This window comes from Barbus barbus, assembly GCF_936440315.1.
Source record: "Barbus barbus genome assembly, chromosome: 40".
NCBI lineage: Eukaryota > Metazoa > Chordata > Actinopteri > Cypriniformes > Cyprinidae > Barbus > Barbus barbus.
The window spans coordinates 11,651,359-11,677,388 of record NC_136718.1 but is presented as its reverse complement, the minus strand read 5'-3'; the positions used below and the strand labels follow the sequence as shown (position 1 = coordinate 11,677,388).

The 26,030-nt window shown below is 39.9% G+C and overlaps 2 protein-coding genes across 4 annotated transcripts; one reads left to right on the top strand and one right to left on the bottom strand.

Moving 5' to 3' along the window:
* Nucleotides 1–412: 412 nt before the first annotated feature.
* bcl2l1 (BCL2 like 1) lies at nucleotides 413–22,666 on the top strand. 2 transcript variants are annotated; one of them, XM_079400631.1, is made up of 3 exons: nucleotides 413–667; nucleotides 2,989–3,693; nucleotides 19,625–22,666. In XM_079400631.1, exons 2-3 carry the CDS (start codon nucleotides 3,118–3,120, stop codon nucleotides 19,766–19,768), a joined length of 720 nt encoding a protein of 239 aa, XP_079256757.1. In that variant the 5' UTR covers nucleotides 413–667; nucleotides 2,989–3,117; the 3' UTR covers nucleotides 19,769–22,666. The 2 variants fall into 2 exon arrangements, with proteins under 2 accessions (XP_079256757.1, XP_079256758.1); XM_079400632.1 differs by lacking the exon at nucleotides 413–667 and adding an exon at nucleotides 1,106–1,563.
* cox4i2 (cytochrome c oxidase subunit 4I2) lies at nucleotides 22,545–26,010 on the bottom strand. Of its 2 annotated transcripts, none has more exons than XM_079400634.1 (5): nucleotides 25,802–26,010; nucleotides 24,179–24,278; nucleotides 23,794–23,961; nucleotides 23,179–23,310; nucleotides 22,545–23,081 (listed from the first exon to the last, which is right to left on the bottom strand). In XM_079400634.1, exons 2-5 carry the CDS (start codon nucleotides 24,276–24,278, stop codon nucleotides 22,948–22,950), a joined length of 534 nt encoding a protein of 177 aa, XP_079256760.1. In that variant the 5' UTR covers nucleotides 25,802–26,010; the 3' UTR covers nucleotides 22,545–22,947. The 2 variants fall into 2 exon arrangements, with proteins under 2 accessions (XP_079256760.1, XP_079256759.1); XM_079400633.1 differs by having other exon boundaries at nucleotides 22,731–23,081; nucleotides 25,878–25,935.
* Nucleotides 26,011–26,030: the final 20 nt, after the last annotated feature.

Sequence of the window (26,030 nt, the reverse complement as noted above, 5' to 3'; positions counted from 1 at the left end):
AGGGGTCTCTTGTTTGACAGAGTCTTGGATGAAAGCTCCCCGAGTCTGAGCCTGAAAACAACACCAGCATATGAAATTAAGCATTTAATTTTTAATTAATAAAGCGAAGATTTATACTCGATTGAATGCGCCACGGGGTGTCGCTGTCACAGACGCATCACGCGCGTTTTGGGGTAACAAAGGTTACCATAGTAATCCTGCCACTCTTTGTTTAGTGAGCTCAAACCGTTTACGGTTATTTAAAATGTACATTCATAACACCAGTTGAGCATACATATCCAAATATTTGTAGTTAGATAAAGAAAACTACTAATTTAAGGCCACATAATGAGTAAGATTTAGTCATCAGTATTAGTAGCGGTCACACTGAATGGCGCGTCTCAGCGTTTTAAAACATAATTGATTTAATGTTGTTTTTTAAATGATAATAGGCTTTAATTGACGACTTTGGAGTGAGTAAAGTAGTTACTCCATACACCAGCATACTCAGTCCACATCTGATGTATGTGCTGTAATATATGAATATGCCGTTAAGAGCAGCTCTGAAGGGGCGGAACTGAGCCAGCGCTGCTGACAGCGGCTCTACACCGACTGCGCTCTGGTCGAGGAGAAACACGCCGACATCGATCATGCGGGAGATCAGGAATTTGCCTTTCCAAATACCCAAGTAAGTACCAAAGGTCTGCGATGCGTTTTGAAATGGGAGCTTTATCTTTACACCCGCTTCCAAATGATAACGTTTCCCTGTAATGTTACAGCCAGTCCATCTTCCATGACGCTAGCTACACGGCTAACTTAACTAGCCGAAGGGGGAAAGATTGACGTAGCTGGCTTGGATTTGACAGGAAATGCATTCTTGGTTAGCAAGAACCATCAATTATATAGGGCTTGTTATTCATTTGCTCTCTTGCTTGCATATGGTGTTTCTCATCACGACTTAAATGCGTGCAGAAATGCATTAAGTGTATTGCATTCATTCGTAAAAAAATAAAACATAAAGGGGTGTTAGATTTTACTTGCATGCGTAAATCACCTATGCTAGTTGTACGAGGACCTATAAAAGATTAAGAAATGCTATAATAATCTACATCCAGTGTTTCTCCTCAGCATAGACAGGGCGACATTTGGAGAGCTCTCACCCTCTGCTTGTGCTCAGCGGAAATATATGGCTAATAATTATTAATTTGGTCCTTTTATGTTCGTTTTCTCGGACTGAAGTGATTCTGTGCGATCGCTTCTCTGAAAGTGATATGTCTTGCCCAGCAGAACTGACTGGTTGTTTCCGCAGTGGGCCTAGAACTCAGCCTTTATTACGTAATGGTTGGGTAGACAGCGTGAGCGTCATTTAGGTGATCATATCCTATCACAGAGAGGGGAGGTCTGCTTTAAAGAGAAATATCTAGCATTGGCTCGTTTTTTACCTCGCACACAGTATTACTTTTGATCTGCCGCAGTTTCTATTTGATACTGCCGCTTAATCTATAACTAACATTCACATAAACTCTCTGGAGCTGTTTGCTTGGTTGACCTAATCTGCGAGAGGAGTGAGCTGACTGTGTTATGGTAAGATGAATGCTCTTTAACTCTCCGTGTTGTCATTATCTTACGTTGTCAATAAGCACGATAACGTGAGATGAAGTAGAAAAATGTTGACGTTAGACTTTGTTTTAGGTCATTTCTAACACGTCGGTCGATAAAAGCTGTCAAATCTGTATTGTAGCCACTAGCAGCTACTGCATGTAGACTTTCCTTTAAGAAAAATGTTGTTTTTTGAGAAGACTAATATAAAACACTGAATAGCGTTGTCAGGGATCATGTAAGTTATTCATACACGCTCGCTGTGAGTTGACATTGTGTTTGTAAACACCGCGTGCCTCCTTACTAGAATCTTAAATAATTCACTCCTTGGAAGTGTCTGCTGATCAATCCAAGTGCGACCACATCATGTACTATATATTTAAATGTTATGTATATTGCATTCGGAATAACGGATGTGACTCGTATTTTAGATAATGACAATATGCGTCATATTCGGACAGAGAATTAGTAATTTCTTAAGTAACATAATTCATGCTTTTTTGGGGGTAATTTTTCCGCGACAAAAGAGCAGCCTCAGAAATGGCCATGTGTTGTGCTCGGAGCCTCGTTGTTGTCAGCACGTGTTTGGCTGATCCAGTGTTTCCTGAGAACTCTCGCGCTTTTCCCAGGAGCGATCAGATAATAACACCCCGCGCTCGTGATGTCGTCAAAAAGACGAAATCAGCAACAACGACAACAAAAAATCACTTAATCTATTTATTTAATAATACATTTATTTAAAAATCTCTTTACTAGTTCTATCTATCTATTGTATCCAGATTTATTTAGATTTATTCTCAGAATGATTGATTCTCTTGATCAGACGTTATAATTCCAAAACATTGTATAGATTTGATCTGTAATAAAATATATAAATGAATGCACAGATTAATAAATGTATTAATTTCAGTCTATTCTTTTTTAGCAAAGATTATCTAAATACATTAAGATTATACTTGAGTTGTCAAAACATTTTAAAACCGCCATGAAGCACTTGGATATCTTTTGTCTGCGACTCTTGACTGGATCTTCTGGCACCACAATTGAGTTCCGTTATAGATTTGTTGAAATGAGGGAATCATAATTCTAGCCACGCCAGCTGTTCTTGCCCCCTGCTGCTTAAAATTCACTCATGTCAAGGTCAGTGTACATTTAGCTATGTCTTGGACAGGGGGAGAGAGAGGACATTGTCCATGTTTTTCATAGGAGGCAGGTGATGAGAGGCTACCATCTGTTCCTTTGATCAAGCCTCTCCTTTAAGTAAGAAGGCTTTAGAGGGTGAAAAAAAACTGTTTATCTTCAGTGCCCCTTAACCTCTTCCAAAGTTTCACCCTGACCCCCTCCTCTCCCTGTTTGTGAAAATGATTGCGTATTTACGGATCAATTCATTGCACTGTTGTCTTACCACAGGGTATGAGCCATTGCACCATCCCTGAGCGTCGGCAGAAGCCTGAGAAGGACGCAAGGGTGTGCACTGTGTTATAAGAACGAGCAAGTGGATATCCAGACATCGGAGAACGACTAGCAACAACGTGAATTATGTCTTACTATAACCGAGAACTGGTGGTGTTTTTTATTAAATATAAACTCTCACAGAGGAACTACCCCTACAATCACATTGAATTTACAGAAGACACAAATCGGACTGATGCGGCGGAAGGGAACGATGGGGAGGAGGCAGCAGGAACGACGACCCTCGTTAATGGCTCCCTGAACGGAACAAGTACTGGTTCCACTGGGACCCCACCAAGGTCCCCCGCTTCAACGCCCCAGCGTCAAACGAACGGGACTGGGGGTCTGGACGCGGTAAAGGAGGCGCTTCGTGATTCTGCCAATGAGTTTGAGCTGCGTTATTCCCAAGCATTCAACGACCTGTCCTCGCAGCTCCACATCACGCCTGCCACGGCGTACCAGAGCTTCGAGAGCGTGATGGATGAGGTGTTCCGCGACGGCGTCAACTGGGGCCGCATCGTTGGACTCTTTGCATTCGGAGGGGCTCTGTGTGTTGAGTGCGTGGAGAAGGAGATGAGCCCACTGGTGGGAAGCATCGCGGATTGGATGACCGTCTACCTAGACAACAAAATTCAGCCCTGGATCCAGAGCCAAGGAGGATGGGTGAGTGGAAAGTTACTTGTATTTTTTTTTTTCTACCATGTTAGTTTTCTTCAGTTTGATTGCAAGCAGCCTCTATGTATGTAACCTGTTCAGGTGTATAGTTTTGAATTATTTCCATCTAAAATCGTCCTGTTGGATCAGAAGATATCTATTCATTGCATTTAAACCACCCTTGGCCAATCTTTAGAAAAACTCTCTTTAAAAGACTCAACAAAGAGATGAAAATTCTGTCATTGACTAACCATCATGTTGTTCCAAAATCTGTAAGACTTTGGTTAATCTTCAAAACACTAATGAGGATACATTTAATGAAATCTGAGTGGTTTCTGTGCCTCCATTCAAACTCCAGGTAACCAAAAGCTAGCTAGAGCATCCAAAAAGGTCATAAAGCTGTTATAAATCGAATCCACATGAATCCCAAAGATCAAGGATCTTCTAAATTTTAGTTGCCAGTACTTTCAGTGGAGGTACTGAAAACTCTCAGGTTTCATTAAAAATATCTTATTTTTAGTTTCGAAGATTAAGTCCTATGGGTTTGGAACAACATTTGGGTTAGTAAATGACAGAAATTTAAATTTTTGGGTTGTCTATCCTGTTAAGAATTCTGTTGCCATTTGAGATTCAAATACTTTATGAAGCTTTTAACAGACTGTAAAAGTCCAGGAAAAGTGGATGTTATTGATGAAAGAGCGTGTTTTGCATGGCCAAATCTGCTGGCTCCCTTGGGTCCAGACGGGGCTGTTTTTAGCGCCTGCCCTCTCTTGGGCCTGGGTGGGGATGCTGAAACTCTGTGGAGGGGAAAGGAATGGGAGATAAGATAGCAGAACCACAACTACTGGTCACCTGATTATTGATTTCTATCTTAATTCCCAATTGAAACTACAGAACGGAGTGAAGATAAGAGCGTGTGGGAGATGAACACACATGGTTGGGAATGGACAGTTCATTGTTTTCCCTTTCATCTTTTGTCTTTTTATTGTTTTCACTTTTTTTTTCTCTGTTATTTCCCCTCGGTCAGCTGTCCAGTGATGAAAGGCGTGCATGAGTAAAGTCATGTGAAAACCCTTTGTGCTGGTTCTCTTCTTTATGTAGGTTGGACGAGTGGCAGGTAATGGAGCGGTCCTGGCCAAGTCAGCTTTTTTTCTCTTTGTGATCAGGGCTGCAATCTGATTGGGTGAGGGTGAGATATGGAAGTGGATTGTAAAGGTCATTTTTAACAAGGCTGGTTTATTGAATGGTGCAGAGAACAGACTCTGATTGGCAGATTGGTTTTGTTAATGTTGTTTTTCGTAGTTTAGATGCTTATTTTAATTTGTCAATGTGTTATTTATAAAATCATGTTTTGTTTTTTGTTCTAGAGCTTGCTTTTTTTTTTTTTTTTCCTTGATGTTCCTGTTTTCTATCTTGTGATTGTCTTGATTGCACAAAGAATCTGGAACTGTGTAGAAAGTAAAAGTCAACATCTTTTTATCTATAAATTTGGATCTTGAATTTCTAATCATGTGACCTTAGGAATGAGAGTCACACAAGAGTCACAACAATTCTTAAATGTGTAATTTAAAAAAAAAAAAGTTTTCAAACAATCTCGCTGTCTTCATTGTTCGGATAAGCAGAAAGAACCTCCAGTTTTGTTTTAGTTTTTTTGAAAATTCGGTCAATATTTCATGTCATTTAATTTGATCGTTCATCTCATTTTTGTCTACAAAAATAACATTTAAATTAAAAGTGTGCAAATAAACCAAATATTTAAACTCACACACACACACACACACACACATATATATGTGTGGAAGTGTTGGGCGATTTATTATGCTGCGTTTGAAGAGTTGAATGGCACTACAATAGGCTAATGAATGAATTCTTGAGGCTTCACATCCTGAGGCACCCAGCTGCAGTTTTGGTTCATCTTGAGCACAAATTGTGGGAGTGTGCTCTTCATGTCACTTCCTCAGTGGGAAAGGAAAATGAGGTCTGCGTGTCTGACATACAAAAGACAGACGTGTATGTGTTACGTGAATGTAGGCCGCCTTTTTGCAGACTCCCACTCAACCCTCTTCATCTCCATCACATTCGGCATCAATTTCAGTCTGAACTTATGCAGCGGGATGCTCTGTCTCAATCAGGCCAGTGGTGTGGCGACGGGAGGCACGCATAATCACACATGCACGCTCAATTTCACGGTTGAACTCTCTCTAGTGAGCATTTTACACACATCAACCCATTTTGATGGTGGGGGTGGGGGGGGGGGGTTCTCGTGCTGTTTATTCATCTCAGTTTCTGCTTTGTAGTGAGATTTAAAAACAGCTGACGCAAAAACCGAAGGGTGCCAGCAGTTGTTGTTCTATGCACTGGGACATCCCCTTGCTGGGGGAGAAGCTGGGAATGCCCATTTCAAGTGTCACTCTCACTCACACTCTTCTCGTATATTCAAGATTATTTAGTGCGTGCTTGTTTTCCCCTCCCACACAGCCACAGTTTCAACTACCTTTTTGTATCACTACCTTTTACTTTGCCTACGCAGTTGCTGGCAGCTGTATGATGCAGGTGTATTGCAGTGCCTGCACGTCAGGCTGTGTTATTCTCTCTCCTGCTCTGGGGAGATCTGCAGTGATACAGTAATAATGCCCAGAGGTGCGGTCACATCAGGTCTTTTTCCTTGTGCATAATCATCATGATGGTTTGGGTTAAAAATCATGAATCATTTATTAACTGTTTGCATCTACAGAAGAATGCATGAGCATGTCATTCAGTTCTAGTGTTTTTAAAGAATTGTTGTTTCCTGTTCAATAGAGGGACTGGGAAAGGGAATGACTGACGTGAATGAGTCGCCACTACAGGAGTCCTGTGCCTGAGGGGGTGGGGATATTACCAATTAGGCTTGAATTATATGTGAATGTGCATAACTGCCTTTGTTCGGATGGGCTTGTACAGGATAAATTATTTGCAGTCAATGAGAGTTGGAGGGCAAAATATCAATACAGTGGGAGGGGGGATCCATACTTTTTCACTCTTATTACACCTGCTTTGTTCATTACTCCTATTTTAGTGTCTGTGTGTGTTGTGGTAGTCCCTCTGAAACCCTCATTAGCGTCCAGCGAGGTTCCTTCACTATCACTCTGCTCCTAACTAGAACAGTGACTTCCAAACACAACCAATCATTAATTACATGCCTCACACACACCTAGTAGTGATGCGCTCATGCATGCTGATAAACAAAAGCCCGCCTTTAGCACGTTTTAATCACTGTCACCACAACAGAAGACTTTGTGTGACGTATGGCTGTTACCGAGAGTTTCATCAAATGTATACGCTTGCGAAAACAAACACACACATACCGTATACACACACGCCCTCATCCCATTGTCTATCATGTTTGCACAAGGAACAACCACGGGACCACCCCCTACTCCCCATCCTCCATCACTTTTACTTTTACTCCCGCCTTCATCTCGTGTCCTTCCCTCCTTCCTTCCTTCCTTCCTTCCTTTCTTTCGATTCTGTTTCTTTCTTTCGGTCTATCTCCCCCGCCTTTCCCTCGCTCTCACGTGGGTGGACGTTGTTGCAGATCAGACATGCAACAACATGCCCGCGTCACCGCCGTTAGTGTCCCCGTTCACTCCTTCATTCTGTCTCGTTTGTTCTGCGTTTGTCCGTCCATCCATCATCCTTCCACCTTACTGGTCATCTCTATCGATTTGGCAGGCGCGATGGCTATGCATGTTTGCGGCCCACCCCGCAATCATTCGTCAAGCTCCGATACATCAGCGCCGCCCACTCTGCGCCTGTGTGTCGCATGACAGACTATACGTCTGCTTTTGTGCTCCTGGTCAATTGTGTCTGGGTTTGGATCGTGCGTGTCGCATTTTAAATGCAATATGTGCATTATTGTTCCATTTCATGCGTGTTTACACACACGAGCCTCTCATTTGCGCGATTATTTCAAGGTATAGCACACGCTGAGCATGTGATTACCTTAAACAAAGGAGCTGCGGGTGCACACACACATGCACGCCTGCAGTGTCCAGGTGAGGAGTTTGGCTGTAAACACACTGTGACAGGAGCGGAGATGCTGATCCAGATGTGATGTTGTCCTCCATAGACACTGGAACTGATCTCATTGCCATTTCATGCTTAAGCTTCAGCAAATGTTTATTTGTTGCTTTTGGAAGTGGTGCTGAACATTGCTATTCTCAAGGTCATAGTTCAGCCCTGACCTTTTGACTCATCAGGTTCATCGCCACATTTGAAATGTTCTCTTTTTATATTTAACAAGGTGACTTAATTTTTGAACTATATCGTGCACATGCCTTTATGTGTGTGCTTGGTTTGTGTGTGGCTGACTGAGTGAAAATGGCAGTAAACAGATGGTGTGATTCAGTCTGTTCCAGAAGCCTTGTCACCAGCGAGTGAGAGAGAAAGAGGGGGAAGAGAGATGGAGAAAACGACTAACGCTATGCTAGTGTACTCCTCTTATGTCACAGGCAGGGGGGAGACGGGGTTCTGGCCTCACCTTCAAGGAAGGTTGGACTGATCCATTCTTCCAGGGTCACGGGGGGGGGGGGAATGGAGCATCCCAAATACGGAAAGAATTGTTTTGGTGCATGTAGCTGGAATGGTAGAGGTTGGAAATGTAGATTTTTTTACAGATTTTGAAAAGGTTTTTCACCTAAAAAAAAAATTAAAGTTTGTCATTTACTTGTTACAAACCCATGTGACTCTCACCAATCGAGCAGCATCAACATTCTTCAAAATTTCTTCTCTTTTCCTCCATTGAGGAAAGTCAGAATTTAAAATAATATAAGGTTGTGTAAATTACAGGATTTTCTTTTTTTTTTTTTTTTTTGGGTGAAACATCCTTTAAAAGCATGCACATATCCACAACTAAAGCACATTTTTGTCTGTTAGCAGTGATGTCGCTAGTTTCTCTCACCTAAGTGTTTGTGAATACACCTAGTGTATTTTTAGCTAACTTTTTCCCACGTTTTTTCGTGTTGTTGCAGTGTTTTTGTACACATGCGTGATGTTCAACTCCAGTGGGTTTAGCTTCTTAGCTGAAGCTCCTCTTTGCTAATTAAAAATTTCCACACACGCACTTCTCTGTGTTGGTCAATGTTGTGGAAGTGTGACCTGCACCTTTAAGCCCAGCTCTCCTAATGCACTTTAGCCAAGATTATCCAGCATCATTGAACCGCACTGCAATTAGCCCCTAATAACACAAATAACGGCCCACTGAAAGGACCAGCTAACCTTTTAGCTGCTCTGTCACCGTTCCACAGAGCAGTGGATGACATTAAGCTCCTTGTCCATTTAACAGAATTACGACTTTAAAAAAACAAATGTGCTTTTGTTTTTTTCATAAAGGCTCATCTGCGCTACACTTTTGCTCCTAATGTGCTGTGTTGAACAGTCTCTAGCTATGCAGAGTGCAGGGGGATTTTTTTGGTGTATGTGTTTTATTATTGTACATCATTTTTCAGATGTAAATCAACTATTTAAGCGCTACTTATATAAGTGTGTTTGTACTTTTGAAATGAGGTCATAAAGAGATGGTGTCATTCAAAACCAGAGCTCAACACGGTTTTTCCAGAGCAGTACTTTCTCAGGTAGGACTAATAAAGTGGCCTGACTCAGAATGTAAGCTCAGTCTGAGTGTATGACGCCTGGCTAACACCAGATTAGAAACGGGGTAGAGATCAGATCTGCTTCTCGCCTGTGCCGCTCTGGACATAACATGACTGTTGCTCTGCTTCAACAGAACTGGCTTATGCTGGAAAATCAGGTCATGAGCAATTTCCCCCTCTCTCTCTTTCTCACTCATTATTCATCCTGTATGTTTTATATTCTGTTTGCCCTTTCAGTAAAGCCCCTCTTTTTCTATGTAGCTTTCCCTCATTCCCGTATAGCTTCTAGTTAAAATCAGATTATGGAGAAAAATCTGAGGCCCCATCTGTAGGATTAGAATCAGCCATGAATAAAAGGCTATGATGATGGAGTCGCAGTGATTGATAAAGTGTGTTGATATCATCTCTGAGTGTCATCAGTCATATTGTTATTAGTCTCTTTCTAGGTTCCACCTTGTTCTCCTCCTCAGAAATATATTTTCTCCTCCACTAACATCACCAAATGGAATTTCAAAAATAATGAAGGATTCTTGAACTCTTTCACCTGCAAGTGGTCGACAAATCAGATGAAAATTGGTTGTTTTGGGCAGGTTAGGTTGCTGCCAACACAGTTCATTATATTTTTGAGAAGATGTTGAGCATTTGTGATTTTAAAAAAACCTGACTATATCTTGGCATCACACGTACTTGCATGCATGCATGCATGCTCTGTTTCAGCAACATCCAATATGCATAAGTCTTACAGTTTGTTTCTTGACAAATATCCCCAGAGGCTGTGTCTGCCTGTAAGAGCAGGTTTAGGTCAGAGGCTGGTAAATCTGGCTGCATATCTGTGTCCAGATATCTGTATGTATATGGACGTATGTAGTCTGCTTGTGTCCTGGCTCGTTGGGATTTGGCTGACAGAATGGGAGCTGATGGTGATGTCTCCCCGGTGAGATGCGGAACAGATTGGAGTCTGAGCCCCACTCTCCTGACTCATTAATCTTCTCTTTAATTCATTTACGGAACTCACAAACATGTCCACATTGCCAGGCAAGCACAAAGGACACCTCCCACAAACAGATCCTCCAGATATACGACCTAAAATAAAACGGGGAGGTTTGCCGCTCGGATTACTTTGCATACTGTGCTCTGATTGGATGTTTGTGGTCTAAATTTCATTTGGGCTGTGGGTTTAGTGGAGTCTGTTTTGTTGCTCTAATTGTCAGCTAAATTTGAGGAGTGGGGCTTCAGACCAGTGTTATGTTTCAGGTGTCTTTACCTCTAAACAGTTACATAATGAAACACTAATGATGTTTCAGGGCAAAGACTGAAGTAATTGGGAAAATTAGATGTAGGTGAATAGTTAATAAACTGAGAACAGTTAGTGCGGTTACTGCGAATGAGGCAACAGAGTTGATGGAAAAATCATCTGTCCAGGGCAGTGTTGCTGTGGTTTCAAGGTGACTGTACTTTCTGTGCTTGGGAAACTGATGTTTGGTTTTCATCAAGGGCGCTGCTTCCTGTATTTGGATTACTGAAACGTTAAACATTTAGAGAACCTTTCCACTGGTGTCCGTTTTGCACAAACTATAAGTGTTTAGAAGTGGCTATTAGTGTTTTTATATTATTATAAATTTATTGGTCAATATTATATATTTTATTTTGCTTTGTCACGATTTTACATTTTACACCATTTTAATAACACTGTTAAATGTAATCTTCTTTAACTCTGCGTTATAATACGATGCCTAAATTCACATGTAACATTTTAAAACTTGAGATTTTAGATTATAGTGATTTCATTGTTGATTTATTCAGTTAAAAATAATATATAATTTTAATATCAGCCTTAACATAAAAATAATTATCTTATCATATCAGCTGAAATTTTAAAATGGGTAGATCCATATTTAGAACTTGATCTTTTGGGCTTAAAAAATGTAAGGTTTGGGTCATTTGAACTAAATAATTATGCAATTTATGATTGGTTGTCTGTCAATAAACTCACTCCACTATATTAGTAGCATTATTTCACATTGTACATCAGGCAACACAATTTAGAATTGGCACTTCAAAATCAAATTTGAAAGGGGTGATTTAACTTCAGAATTTCAAGTGTGGAAAAAAATATATATATCTCTTAACCCAGGGATAAATATATAATTTTAATGATATTTAAGGTGCATAGGAAGCTGGCAATATAATTGTGTCTGTACTATTAAGGAGGTGACTCAGAATGAGCTACTCTAACTGTGAACCACTAAAACCACAGACCATAAACCAGAAAGAGATTCTTGCTCTCTATAAAAATTGAGAGGCTCTCTATAATAAATGTTTGCCTGGCCTGTAGGTGTGTGCTGATGTCATTGACAGCTAAAATGGTAAATACCAGGCTGACATTAGGGCTGAACGATATGGACAAAATTTCATATCTCGATTTTCATGCCAGATATCTCTATCGATACGATACGATATGACTACGGGTTCGGTGAAAACCAAGCATTTCTCAGAAAACTAAAAACATCATAATACAAAAAAATTTGGAAAGTGTAGTTTTATTTTTAAGAACTCACTGGTGGACGTCGACTCGTACGGCGTAAAGGCCCTTTCACACAGGACGCGGCATGTGCTGCGCTGCGCTGCGCTATGAAACCCATTCATTTCAATGGCTTGCGCTGCGCGAGGGCGGTTAGTTGCTGCGCCGACCAAAGCGCACACGCAGCGGAGCGCACCAGGGGCGAGCTTGCGTGCGCGCCGCGGTCAAAGTTCAAAATAGTTCAACTTTTGCCGCTGCGCTCTGTGACGTTTCCCCGCGCGGCCAATAGAAACGGGGCATCCAAACAAGCGCCGAACTCAAAATGGATGAACAGCTGATTCTCTGTGTGTCTGAATTTCCAGAGCTATACCATACAAGTTTGCGGTCGAATAGGGACCTCAGCGGTGCATTCAAGGGCACTCGTAAAACTGATGTTCGTTGTGTGACTGCCAGAGTTGTATGCAGGGCGGGGCGAGCGCGGAGAGGGGAAATCTATATCGTCTATATCGTTGCTTTTTTCGATAGTAATATCTTGAAAGTTCATATCTCGATATAGATACGATAACGATATATCGTTCAGCCCTAGCTGACATCAGAAATCCCATTTGCTGTAAAACGCCTTCACAACATCACCCTCTTAGAGTAAATGAGATCACATTGTTGACCCGAACTGAAGAGATGATGACCATCAGTTTGATCAGAAATTAAGTAACTGTGGCAAACCCAGTCTTTGGCCCTGTTGTTTATTTTGACCCTAAAAATGTTGCAATGCAATTTCACCTTCTTTAAAACAAACTGACATCCTGTTTGTTTTGCAACATTCGTGTAATTCTCAAATGGCCGTGGCTGTCACATATCCCGCCTTGTGATGGTTTGGGTGGGATTGTTTTGCTTCAGTCCTCTTTTTACCTCTTTTTTTTTTTTTTTTTTTTTTTTTTTTTTTTTTTTTCTTTCTTACTCTCTCCACCATCTCTGCAGTTGTGGACTGGAAATTTGAAGTCTGAGTGACTCAGCAGAGATTGAGTGAGAAACAGCTAGGCCGGTTGTTGATGCCGCACAGTTGGAATTGAATTTTTTTCCTCCCTCGAAGCACGTTTCCTATCAGCTGATTTCCACACAGGAATGAGGGTGTCCAGCATTCCTCAGCGATTGTGAGGAAATCCTGCCCTTCCGGCCTCTCTATAATTGTTCTGCTCTGTGCAGGCTTCACAACAGAAAAGAATCCCACTGGTCTCACCACTCAGGCTCAACGCATTTTAAAGAGGCGTGGCGGTATCTCTGAGCAAGAGCCTATTTTGTTTTGCTAGGAAACCTCTTTAACATTCCAGGGTGTTGGAGATGGTCCTCACTGCAGAACACAAGATCCAGGGGGTGTGGTTGGATCTAGATCCAACTCCTCCCACCTTACATATACCTAAACCTAACCGTCTCCACCCCCTGATCCCTAAACCCACCCATCCCCACCCCTAAAACTACCATCTCCACCCCCTGGATCTTTGTTCTGCAGTGAGGGGCTACTGGGTTGTTGTCTCATCTGCTGGGAACTCGGCTGCTTTGTTTGGTTGGCAGCCTCGGGCTGTAGATATCCAGGATGAGCTCTTTGGTGCTACCTCTAGGAATCGTTATTACTATTGCTTAGGGTTAGAGATTTGAACAAACCCATAATCCTAAGGATTACTGTGTAACTCAACCTGCATTGTTTATGCTTTGGACATCAATGATACCTCAAATGTGGTTTGTTGAGGAGACTATTATTAATGCTACTATTTTTGTAAGTGGTCAGACGATTTACATTATTAAATTTGGGGGAAAAGTCCCTTAGAGTTTTACGCTGGCCAAGAGATGGGAGTCATATTGAGGAACCAGTATATCATAGGGAATTGGTTGTGGGGTCTTTTGACTTTGGAAGAGACCAGGGCTCCGTCTGAATTTGCTTACTTCCTACAATATAAAAAAAAAAACAGTATGTCTGAATTCACAGTATTCATAAAACAGATGCCAAAAAGTACCTGAATGACCTACTACTTCGGGAAAGATTCTGAAGTGTGCATGCAATGTACACTTTACAATCCCATGAGGCCATTGGAGAGGAGTTGTGAATGGCAGTGAAGCAACTTAACTGACGTCTGTAGGTCACATTACAATGATAACATCACAAACGTATTATGTCTGGATTACATTTATGCTATATGGAACAAAGTTCTTATTCAAAAGGAATACCTAGTCAGGGAGGTGCAGCCCAGGAGTGGGATATATAGAAGTTGTAACATGTATATCTATAACATGTGTCCATATTAACTGGACCAGGCTACAAAAGATTTTTAATGTGATTTGAGCTAAAGATGCATTTATGAGGCAAGTTAAAACACATAATTTAAATGTAGTTTTGAGTGACAGATATTTTGAGTAATGTTCTATTCAAATGTATTAAAAGTACAGCTTCTGTAATCCAAAATGATTATAGCTGTCTGGGAACTTTTCCAAAATGGCCAATAAACAACCATACAGAACCACCCTAGCATGGAGGCTTGCATGGATATTTTCTTGAGGATATGTACAGATGTAGTTTTTTCTCAGAGGATTCCCATTGGTCAACCAAGCGAGAAAAGGCTGAAACAGAAGTATTGATAAGAAAGGTGATGGAGGATGGTGTACCATCACACCCATTCCTCACTAGCTTCTGTACAGACACACCAGTGTTCTCTAATCAGTACAGAAGAGCGGCCACGCTGTGTTTCTGTGAACCGTGTTATGTTCTAAGTGTGTGCATCATCAATCATCTGACTGAAAACAGAACAAGCTGTTCTGGAAAGCAAGTGACTGGCTTCACAAACGCCATGGTAAGGGTTAAAGGGTCAGGATGGTGTAACAGAGGAGAAACCCAGTGCTCTTGACTCAACCAAACTGAACTCCCTGTATGATACTCTCATAATCTCCCAAACACACACACACACACACTCTTTTTCATGAACAAATGGCTCCTCTTCTAACAGGATGAGGCTGGGCTTGATGTAATACACTGATGTCAACAGAGTAGCTCAGTAGCTGTATTGTAACTGTAGCAATATAGTGGTGAGGATGACTTTGTGTTTCTGTGGTCTCATCTGTGCCAGTTTATATATCTCTCTAGTACCTCTCCTTCACCGTGTTCCTTTCAGAAACCGAATCGGCCCCTTTCTTGGCCTCTATTTGGATATTAGCCTATGCTAACTAACACAACGCAGGCACCTTGCACCTGGTTTCACTCTCTCCTGTAGGGCCTGGTTTGTATGTGCTCTTTGTTCAGATGGGGCTATGGAACACGCCTGGCAGTCACCACTGCCTAGCAGCCGGTATCTCTTGGGATAGTTCGCACAACCTCAGCGCTGTTTGGAGCCAGTAAAAATCAGGTTTTCTTGACAGATTGGGTTTGTGAACAAATACTTTCTAAGCCCTATTCGTACGGGATTAGTTTTACATGGAGAGGTGGGGTAAAGTGATTTTCCAGAGCTTCTCAGTTATTTTTGTCCCGTCCGAATGTACCATTTTAGTAATCATTACAGACAATGTCAGTAAAGATTACGGCGACTTTTACCTTCTGTAAAAAGTTCAGTTGAAAATACCTCAGGTAATACTAATCCCGTGCAAATAGACCAGCTGTAAAAATATACGTAAATATTCTGTCATTTTCCGCGGTTTTTCAAATATGGAGGCGCTTGAAGAAGCTTTCAGTTGCGTTCTAGGCAGAGGGATAAGTCAGTGGCAAACCTCAACTTTTCAACATAAAACGATGCAGGATTAGTAAAACAATACCAGCTACGCTTCCTCGCTCTCTGACAGTGAGTTCATATCACACACAGCAGTTCTACATAGTCACGCCTCCTGTCAATCACTCAGCGCATCACTCGTCTTGTCTAAACCACTTCAAGCATTTTTACTGTTACAGAACGATGAAGAGCACTTACATTCAGTAAGTAACATACGTGACGACAGGCAGGTGACGGCGGTGCGTAAATCGAGTTATCCCTCCCACTTCTTTTACTGAGATTTCTAATCCCGTGCGAATCGGCCATTAATATTACAGACGTCCTGTGGTAAAATTACATTACCCCATCTACCCCCTGTAAAACTAATCCCGTCCGAATAGGGTAGTGCATCATTAGGAGTTTGGGAGTGGATTTTTTTTTTAAGGTGTTGTTGCAAGATATACAAAGAGTCACTATGGTTAATGATCTCTTTAAAAAGCGAGTCACAAATGCTGTCATGATGGTCAGGCATATTACACTGTGTTGTTAGAGACATGTCAGGGCATGTGCTGTACCAGGCTTGGTGGGTTTGGGATTCTTAAACCCCTACATTTTGTTAAAGGGTTAGTTCACCCAAAAATGAAAGTTCTGTCATCACTGAATTTATAGTTGCTCGTTGTTTGCCGTTTAGCACAAAATGAAGAAGATGCATTGAACAGAAGAAATACATTTAATTGCTTGACACAGAAGTTTATTAGTGGTGTTTACTAAGGCAAGCGTTACTATTGCTTATTTTGGAGATTAAAACAAAGCCTTGTCATTTTTAAGCTGATGATTAGTTCATTAAAGCTTATTATGCATGACACACAGATATTTTGCTTACTCACTTCAGCATGAAAGATGTTAGCACAAAAGGTTAGGTAACACCTCCATATCTGCCCCTCCTGGATCCACCCATCACATGTCGATTGCACATATAACACAAAACGCTGTAGGATGTGTGTTGCACCATAATCTTAATGCCAACAAGCATGCCTTAACATGTCTTAGATTTATGACATTCTTGTCATACCTACATTGTTCTCACCTTGTTCTCACGGTTTTACGGACTGATACTCATTAATGCATGTGTGCATTAGGCTTGGTTCTGCTTTCAGGTCGTACTGTTAGCATTCCTGCAGGGGTTACTCATGTACCTGTTAAAGGGTGATGCAAATTCATGCTATCTGACTGCATTGACAGCAGCATGCCCTCTCTGTTCACCATTCATGATGAGGACCGCGTGAGTCATGTTGACAAAGGCGTACCTGTGGAAGTGCATGAGAGAAATTATATTTAGTCTTCACTGTGCATTGACACAGTAGTTCACTTTTATAGTAGATTGTTTGTAAACATTCTGTGGGATGCACAGAACAGTGTTGGGTTACTAGGAGTTTTGCTCAACTTGAGCATGACTGTCGTATTGCTGTTGAGTTTTTTTCCCACTGTTATAGATATGAATCAAACATCAAATTATGTGGTTTGTATGCAGTTATTTTTATAAGCAGTCATTTTTAAATCATTATTTTATTTTTATTTTTTTTTAGAATCACTTTTTACAGAATTGTCTAGTTTTTAGATATATAATTAATAATAAAGCAATATAACTATTGGAGAAATTGTTGTTGTTGTTGTTGTTGTTGTTATTATTATTATTATTATTATTATTATTATTATTATTATTAATGATGTTGTTGTTGTTTATCATTTGTGCGCATATGAGGTGTTTTTGGGATATCTGTGTCAACCTTAAGTGAAAGTGAGTTGAGGTCTCGGCTTGTGATGTCGTGCTGCGTCACTGTTTGTGATAACCCCTCTGCTCTGGAACTGCTGGTCTGTTATCAGCCTCCGCCACGCCCATCACCCCTCCCTCACACTTGCGAAATCAATTCCTATGAATTTCATCTTGTTCCTATGTAAATCACTCTGCTTTTTTACTTCATTGCACACTTCTTTGCAAAGAACATCTCCTTGACTACACCAGTCACACATTTCATACCCAAACACTCTCCACCTACTTGACTGTCTCTTACTTCCTTCTTCTCATCCAGCTCTTTGTCAGTTAAAACAAAGTACCTGTCAGTAAATTTGACAGCCCCACCCCAGATTATATAACCAAAGTTTATCAGTTGTATTTAGATTGTCCATTGTCCTTCCATCAGACACCCATATGACATCTCCTAGCTGCTCCTTTTTTTGTATTATTGCACATAATATTTTTAGTGCATTGATGTAAAGATATTTGTAATGATTAAGAATTCACAATCTATCTCAGATTCTATGAAACATGAGTTTAGTATAGTTGCTTGAATAGATTATGATGAGTATTAATATGCAGAAATATGGTGACAAAGCACTGGAGCTGTGGCCTAGTGGTTAGTTCATCCAAAAATGAAAATTCTATCATTAATTACTCACCCTCATGTCGTTCCAAACCCATAAGACTTTCGTTCATTTTCAGAACACAAATTAAGATATTTTTGATGAAATCCAAGAGCTCTCAGATCCTGCATAGACAGCAATGCAACTGAAATGGTCCCAGGCCCAGAAACGTAGTAAGGACCGGTAAAATAGACCATGTGACATGTGGTTCAACCGTAATTTTTAAGAAGCAGTGAGAATGCTTTTTGTGCGCAGAAAACAACATGAGGGTGAATAATTAATGACAGAATTTTCATATTGGGTGAACTAACCATTTAACACCTGAACTGCTATGCATATGAAACTATATGCAGAGTTTGAGTCAAGCCTGTGTCACAAGACTCGCAACTCAATCCCATTTCGTCTTCTCCCCCCATCATTTCTTTTCCATCTCCTGATTGTGCTTTTTTTAATGAGCGACAGCTGATAATTGGTTAATATATTTGGTCTGCTTAGCCATATACCAAAGTTTGTTCTGGGTGTTTTATATTAATTTTAACTTGTATAATAGTATCACATAGACTAACACAAATCAGTATTACACCAGCCATCAGCCACCTGCTTTTTATTCTGAAAAATCCTAATTAAATAAACGGTCAAATAAATTTCTTCCTGACACATGCTGTGACATCTCCTCCAGTTTTGTTTCATTGTAAAGAGAAATGCTGATAAATGACTGATAAGTGTTGCAACAGTGCATGTTTTGAATGCTTCGGATGGTTTCGTTTAAGTCCTCCACATTCTTCTTCCCATATTTTCAAGCTTGTGTAGATAACTAGGGCAAAGGGAAGGACTGGAGGATGACATCAGTCTTCTTGAGTGGAAACGGGTGGGCGTCTGAGGGCTGTGTGTGTGTGTGTGTTGTAATCAGCTACATGCACAGAATATTTTTGGCTTGATCACTGCATTGCTCTAATACCTTTGACAAAAATGCGATACCAGTGAAACAAATCGTATTGTCCCTGAATCTGAAGATCCAACTGAGAAAACGTTGAAGAAAAAAATGCTTCTGTCCTCAGAAATTGTCTGTTATATGAACGCATGTTTATGAGTCATATTAGCTTTTACTGCAGTGCTTCGGTTGTTATTTCAGCCTCCGTCTGGAGTTGGTGTGCTCTACTTCTGTGTATTTTCCCCGAAGAAACAGGCTACGTTATAAAGCCTGAAATCCACTTTCAGCTTTTCAGATAAAATTGGGCTTGCTACAGAATCCTGCTGAGAAATGAGGTCTTAGAAACAGGCATGGTAAATCTCGCCCCCTGGTGGTCATGGTATGAACACGGGATTATTGGAAGGCATGAGGGGGAGGGGCACTGAAGGAGTTCAGCGGTTGGCTGAAATGAGCTTGTGAGTTATTGGATGGTTGAGCATGGTAATATTTTCCTCCTATGAATAGCTTGTGACAATATTTGTTACAGTGCTTGAATGTTACCTTCATTGTACTACTGATGGGGCTGTGGTAATTGTTTATTTCACGTAATTATGATTTATGAAGTGTTCATTCATATTAATAACTCTTTTATATGTGTTTTCATAATTGACTGGTTTATGAGTCTGATCCTATAGAAATAAATCATTCTAAGCTGTTTTGTGTGTGTTTGCAGGAGCGCTTCGCAGAGATCTTTGGAAAAGATACAGCGGCAGAGAGCAGAAAATCACAAGAAAACTTCAAGAAGTGGCTGCTGGCGGGAATGACCTTGCTGACGGGTGTCGTGGTCGGGTCACTCATTGCACAGAAACGCCTGTGAGGATCAGGATAACTGAAGATCCAAATTCACCCTCTGCTTCATTTAGACCTGCTAACATGAAGGAACTTAAATACATTTGTTTCGGATTGATTTGTTTCCCTTTATTGCCAAGAAATTTAATGTTTACATCCCACATCCCACCGTGTGGAGCGCATCTGTGATGTAATGTCACATGATCCAGACAGCATGAGGGTGCTTTGCTTTTTAGCTGATTAGGATCAAGCTAACCCACGTCTCCTTAAACCCTGTTTAACAAAATGAGAAAAAAAAAAAGTCTAGGAAAAGTCACTAAAAAAGAAGAACGTTTGACCAAACCTTCATTCTTTGTGTCTGTAATTATTATTTTTTTGTTGTTATAAATAATTATTTTCAGCTTTATCATAAGTCTTTTTAAGTATCCTTATTATTCTCTCATTTTCAAAGAGACTGGCAAAACTGACAAGGATACAAACATTTTATCTTTTGAATCTAATTTAAGCTGATTTGTGATTCTTGAGTTTAATGACCCAATGAGAGAGAAGTTGAATCCAAACTGAATCAGAAGCATTCAGTAATTGTTGCTGTCTGGAGAGCCAGATATCAGCTCGAGAACAGAGAGGCACCTTTCGGGCCCGGCACTACATTTGAGGGCCTGCTTCCTCTGTGATCTCTCTATCATTAGAGAACATTGTGGAGAACAGATGAAACATGCCTCTGTGTGTGTGTGTGTGTGTGTGTGTTCTCCCAATTATTGTTCTGTTCTTTTTTCCCATGCAAATTTGTTGAGGGTTAAATGTGTGACTACCTGCATGGACAGGTTTGAAATCCTCTGGAGCATCTAAATTAAAGGACCAACAGTTATGATAACTTGTTTTGTTGTGAAAGAAAGTTCTGTATGTTCATTGCAGTTTGATGTTTGATTCATTAAACCTAACTTCGGCTTCAGATGAAACTCTTTATACCTTTGAGATTGTTGTAACTAGAGCTAGAGGAGACACAGATACACAATGAGTGAGCAGGTCACTCCTGATGTATGTGTGGCTACCTTTCACTGTGTACACAGAAAATTTAACAGAAAACGGCAGAAAGAAATTAGATTAAACCATATTGCCACAAGAGCGCTCGGTGTCTTGTATGGTCTTGGGAATGAGGATATAACTAGAATACTGGTCTAGCAGTTGTGACAAGCTTTTTGTTTCACTTTGGTATGAAATGGCATTTGCAGTTCTTTTGATGGTAAGCAGAAGATTAAGACTGGCAGCACACTTAACTTTACAGAGCCAAGCTAAAATGCTAATCTCAGTTTTAGTCCCTTAGCATTCACATTTCCAAGTGTAAATGTTACTTCAATGCAGATATTTGAGCATTCTTGGATTTGTTGAGTTGACCCTTACCGTGTAATGGTCCACAATGTTTTGAATCCTGGCTGACAGACATGTATTGGGTCAGATAACATCATGGTGCTGCCACGAAAAAAACTAATCCCTTCGTGTTTGACTGAACTTATTTTTTGTAACACTTAAATTTAGGATACATAGTTTTTTTTCCCCTTCAAATTCCAAGTCTTAATGTTTTTGAAAGCAAACCTTAGAATAGTTGGGATAAACCTCTCCATCTTCTCTGTCTCCTCACAGCTCCTGATTCCCGCCAAATCTCATTTTAAACACTTTGCTGTCAGAGCTGTTAAGCGCGTGTCAATCCGTGTGCGCACCTGCTGCTTTACGCTCGGCTCGTGTCAAACTCGTTAAAGCGCCCGGAGATGTGGAGAAATGATCTTTAGGCTTTAAACCATCAATTCAAATAGGACGTCAAGTTGAATATTCTTCGCCTTTTCTAAGTTGTAATGATTGACGTGTGGGTTAATTCAAACAGAAGCGATGAAAGCTATGGTGGTACAGGTGTGTTTCAAGCCTTGAACCCCGGTTGGAGATCTCGTGGGGAAGCTGAGATCTTTTGATGTGTCACTCAAAACATACCAATCATAAGCGTAGCGTCCTTTGAGACCTAACCCAGAAAAGTGTTCCGCGGATTAAGCAAGTCTGGAATAAAGATTTTTAGCTACTCCCTGATACATTCTCAAGCACTATTAAATGAAATTCCCAGAGCTCAAGTGTACATTCAATACATTTGAAAGTCGTTACAGAACGCGTTACTGTCACGATTCCAAGTTTCATTCAGAGGTAGGCCTACATCACATTAATATAGGTTGCAAATTTAGTTTCATGTTGACTTCAAGTTTGAAATGAAGAAATTGTACATTTTGACATTCCAGTCCAATAGCTCCCTTTTAAACTTTGAAGTTGCGAGTGAAGTGTTCAATAACAATGTACAAATTATAGTTGGTGAGTCTCAGCAGATTCAAATTGCCGACATTTACACTTTTTGCTGCTCTGTAGACACTGATTTCTCAGAATACATTCCGTGTTATGAAATTTGCTGCTTGCATGCTTAGTCCGTGTCTGTTTGTCATGTTGCAGAATGTGTGTGTGTGTGTGTGTGTGTTTGAGAGATGCTGTATGTTGCCGAGTTTGACGGTATGCTTAAGAGTGAAATGTACCAGCATTGGCACGACACTATGTAAACTAGTTAACTTAAATGACAATTAGACTAGCTCATCATAGCTTAGTGAAAATATTTAAGGCGTTTGATGATTTGAAAATATTATTTATATTTGGTGTAAACGCATATTTTTCCTTCCTATGGCCTTAAACTCTTGTGATTTTTGACATTTGTTTCTTATTGTGTTTATATTTAGCCAACTTAACCTAAACGAGGACAAAAAGAAAACTATTTTTTTAAGGTTTTGGGTTTATTTAAACAGCTTTACCCCTGAATAGTTGTTTTATGTCTTAGGACTTTTTTTTTTTTTTTTAAATGTCTGATATCATTTAAATTAAATAAAAACCCATCTGAATTCACAAGACATCTCTTGTAGTTATTATGCGTGTTGAATGAATACAATGATACACAATGTTATTTCTTTCAAGTTTTACTTCAGTCAGTCAAGAGGAAACGCTTGTGATTCCTTCGGTGTTGTGGACATTTTCTCACTTGTTCAAATTTTACATGGTTGCCGATTGGATAATACTCAAATGTTCACACAAAAAGGACAGCATAGTAATTAATGAAGACTGCCAAAGGAGAATGGCAGATAAGTAGCAAGGCTTTGACATGTTGCTTACAGCTGCATTTCCTTTCATCTATTTCCACTGGCCCTTCTCGTAGTCCCATTTGGCTGAAAAACCCTCCACAGGGTTCACCCGCATGTCCAGCATCCGCTTCACCTGCATAGCCTGCCATTCGTCATCAAGGGTACGAGGATGAGGGGGATACACTGACAGAGAGAGAGAGAGAGCACAAGAGTCACCTATTTTAAATTCAGATATAAATCATTGAAGGAAAAAAAAAAAAAGGGGGGGGGGGTCCCTTACCATAGTACCTTTGCCAGAGAACAATCAGGCCAGTCAACCCAATGAAGAAAAAGATGCCGCCCATCACGGTCTTCCACTCACCAGTTGGTTTCTTCATCTCAGCGTACGTCTCATTAAACATAATCCTGTACACTGCCATCAGAGTCACAGCAAATAAAGATTGCAACATACAGCATTTTAGTTTTTTCCCCCCATGATTTTGTCTGTGCTTCGCCGTGTCAGATATAAATCCTGTCCAATTGTTGACCATTCTTGAAGTTGGGGGTCGGACAAATCATAGGGATTGTCCTTTTTTTATTTAAATTAGCCAATAATAATTTACTTGTTATTGCTAGTCAGAGGTAGATGGTATGAAGGGGAGTATCTTCATTTAGATTGCATTTAACTGAATATTAATTTGGACAAACCTATTAATGCAATGAGACATTAATATTTTTATCCATTTTCTCATAAGAAAGGGTAGATTTTAAATGTCAATACCTGCTAAAAGTGAATGCCAACTTTTAGCACTAGAATATAAAAGCCACAGAACTCTTTAATTTGACTGTATTGTTCATATAAATATATTTGGACTCTCTACTGAATAAAAGAGACACAAGAGCATTAAGTACTAACAGGCAAGTTTCTCCTCTTTGGAAAGGCTGTTCCAGGGTCCTTTCTCCTTCTGCTTCAGGCTCTTGTCTGCAGCACTGAGTGTGTCTTTGTACGGTCTGTCAGGCAGAGGAGTGTCCAGACGGTCCCAGTACAGGGGTACAGACATGTCTGTCTGTTCTGTCACCCCACCTGTGAGAACAAGAGGAAATGATCAATTGACTAATGAGAGAAAAATACAAGCATGAAATAGAAAATGCAGGATCACAAAAAAAAAATATTCTAATAAATTTATAAAAACATATTGCTATAATACTGATTTAATGCTGCTCATTGGTCATCCAAGTTTACATAGTCAAAATATTTAATTTAATTTTATGCTGTTCTTTAAAATAACATTTAACATTACCATGCCCATGACTGGCCATCTTGACACCGCTGGAGCTGAAAGCAGCTACTCCCCGCCTGGAGAAAAGCCCCGCTATACGTCCAGCTGTCAAGTGCAGCATCTGATCCACAAAAGAAAGAGAAAGTAAAAAAAACACTTAAAACCTCTCAGAAAGAACACAATACCTGGCAGACTAAGGTGAAATACAGTCAAACCAAAATTCAACATTTCTCACATTATCACAGTTTATTCACTAGAAATTAGAAAACGGTAATAAAATATGACAAGAACTCAGAGTTAAACTGTGTCAGAAAAATTCCTCTTATGTCAGATAACTTTGATAGAAAGGTATGTAATGAATTAAATTGAATAGCTGTCAGCTGCCAGTTGTTCAATTTAAGTACACAATTAGATAATACCAATTTAGGTCAACCAATTACCAAGCAATATTTAATTCTGTTCAGTCTGTTGTGTTAGCATTTAAAGAAAAAACACTTAAGCAAAACATGGTCAGGTCAAAGTGTCTGAATAACTTTTGGTCCCAAATTTTTTATTTAGTCCGCTGAATGAAGAATTTGGGGGTATAATATGTCACAGTTTACTTTATTTTGCTGTCCTCCCTTACATAAATTAACTATAGTTCCCTGCACCCACTAGTAAAAAAATATCAAAAATTATATCTGGTGTCTGAATAATTTAAGTTTTTAACTATATGCAATCTACACTATGGAAACTGTTATGTTCCTAAAGCCAAGTTGAACGCCCTCCTCTTAATGTAAGTATCTTCATATGTTTGTGTATTATACATTCAGTTCTAGTGTAGTTTAATACTAAGTGATTACCAAGTAAAAAGGGAAAAACCTTGACTTGAGGATTTTTTGCAATTTTACTACGCATGTATACATGAAGGTACATAAACCTCCTGATGCTTTAGTTCCTTCTGTTTGGGTCAAATCCAAATCCCTGCTTGTTTAGTCTAGTCACATAATCATATTTTGCTGTTAATTACAGTAAGTCTCCACCATCCACAGGTTGTGTCTATGGTACAAAGACCTGGGAAATTTAGTGTTGTATTGAACAAAACCCCATTAAAATATTTAAGTATTTTTATTTTTTACAAAGCAAATGGACATTTGCTGTCATAAGACATTCTTTACTTATCTGTGCAAAGCACTTTCTGCACCCTCCATGTGCAGCAAGAGAGAGACAAAAATACTGTAATTAAAATGGACGAAACTGGCAAAAGCCCAAACCAAGAGTTCACAATGACCCCTGTACCCTCTCCAACTCTCCAACAAATTTACAAGTGATTTTTTTAATATGGCTAGCTACATTCTTATTCTACTGTAATGATCATGTAAGTAAAAGCAAAGAAGTCATTATGTAAATGTATTAAACTCATGCGTATGCTTATCAGTTTTGCGACACTGTTAAATGCTGACCAATTCCTCCATTTCCCTCTAGCATAAAGATTATGCTGGATCTCTTTCTCTGAAATGTTTAAACATTTCACATTCGGAACTATTTAAAGTATTTTATCAAATGTGCTTTTAAGTGCACAGATGCATTGTCTTTCAGTTTTTAGTCCATGCTTACTATCCTTCTCCCCCTGCTACTTCTAGAAAGTTCCCTCATCGTACTTACAGCTTTCCTGAGAGACAAGATGATAAGGATGACAAAATCAAAAATAACAAAAGAAAAGAAAAAAGTGCACACTTGCTTTGTTTTATGCGTATGTCCCTACTTGGGCTGTTGGCACTAACTGACCATGAAAACACAGGGGTGGGTGGAGAAAGGAAGGAGAGAGAGAGAGATAGTGGGAGGTATTGGCTTTAGAAGGGATTTTAAACTGTGAGAGACTGTGCAAGTAAAC

What these genes read in the sequence shown, in the direction of transcription:
- bcl2l1 (XM_079400631.1), top strand. Translation starts at nt 3,118, where the DNA reads ATGTCTTACTATAACCGAGAACTGGTGGTGTTTTTTATTAAATATAAA. An exon ending in TCCAGAGCCAAGGAGGATGG is followed by an intron (nt 3,694 to 19,624) that starts GTGAGTGGAAAG and finishes GTGTGTTTGCAG; the next exon opens with GAGCGCTTCGCAGAGATCTT.
- cox4i2 (XM_079400634.1), bottom strand. Translation starts at nt 24,278, where the DNA reads ATGCTGCACTTGACAGCTGGACGTATAGCGGGGCTTTTCTCCAGGCGG. An exon ending in GATGGCCAGTCATGGGCATG is followed by an intron (nt 23,962 to 24,178) that starts GTAATGTTAAAT and finishes TTGTTCTCACAG; the next exon opens with GTGGGGTGACAGAACAGACA. An exon ending in CAAAGAGGAGAAACTTGCCT is followed by an intron (nt 23,311 to 23,793) that starts GTTAGTACTTAA and finishes CTCTGATGGCAG; the next exon opens with TGTACAGGATTATGTTTAAT.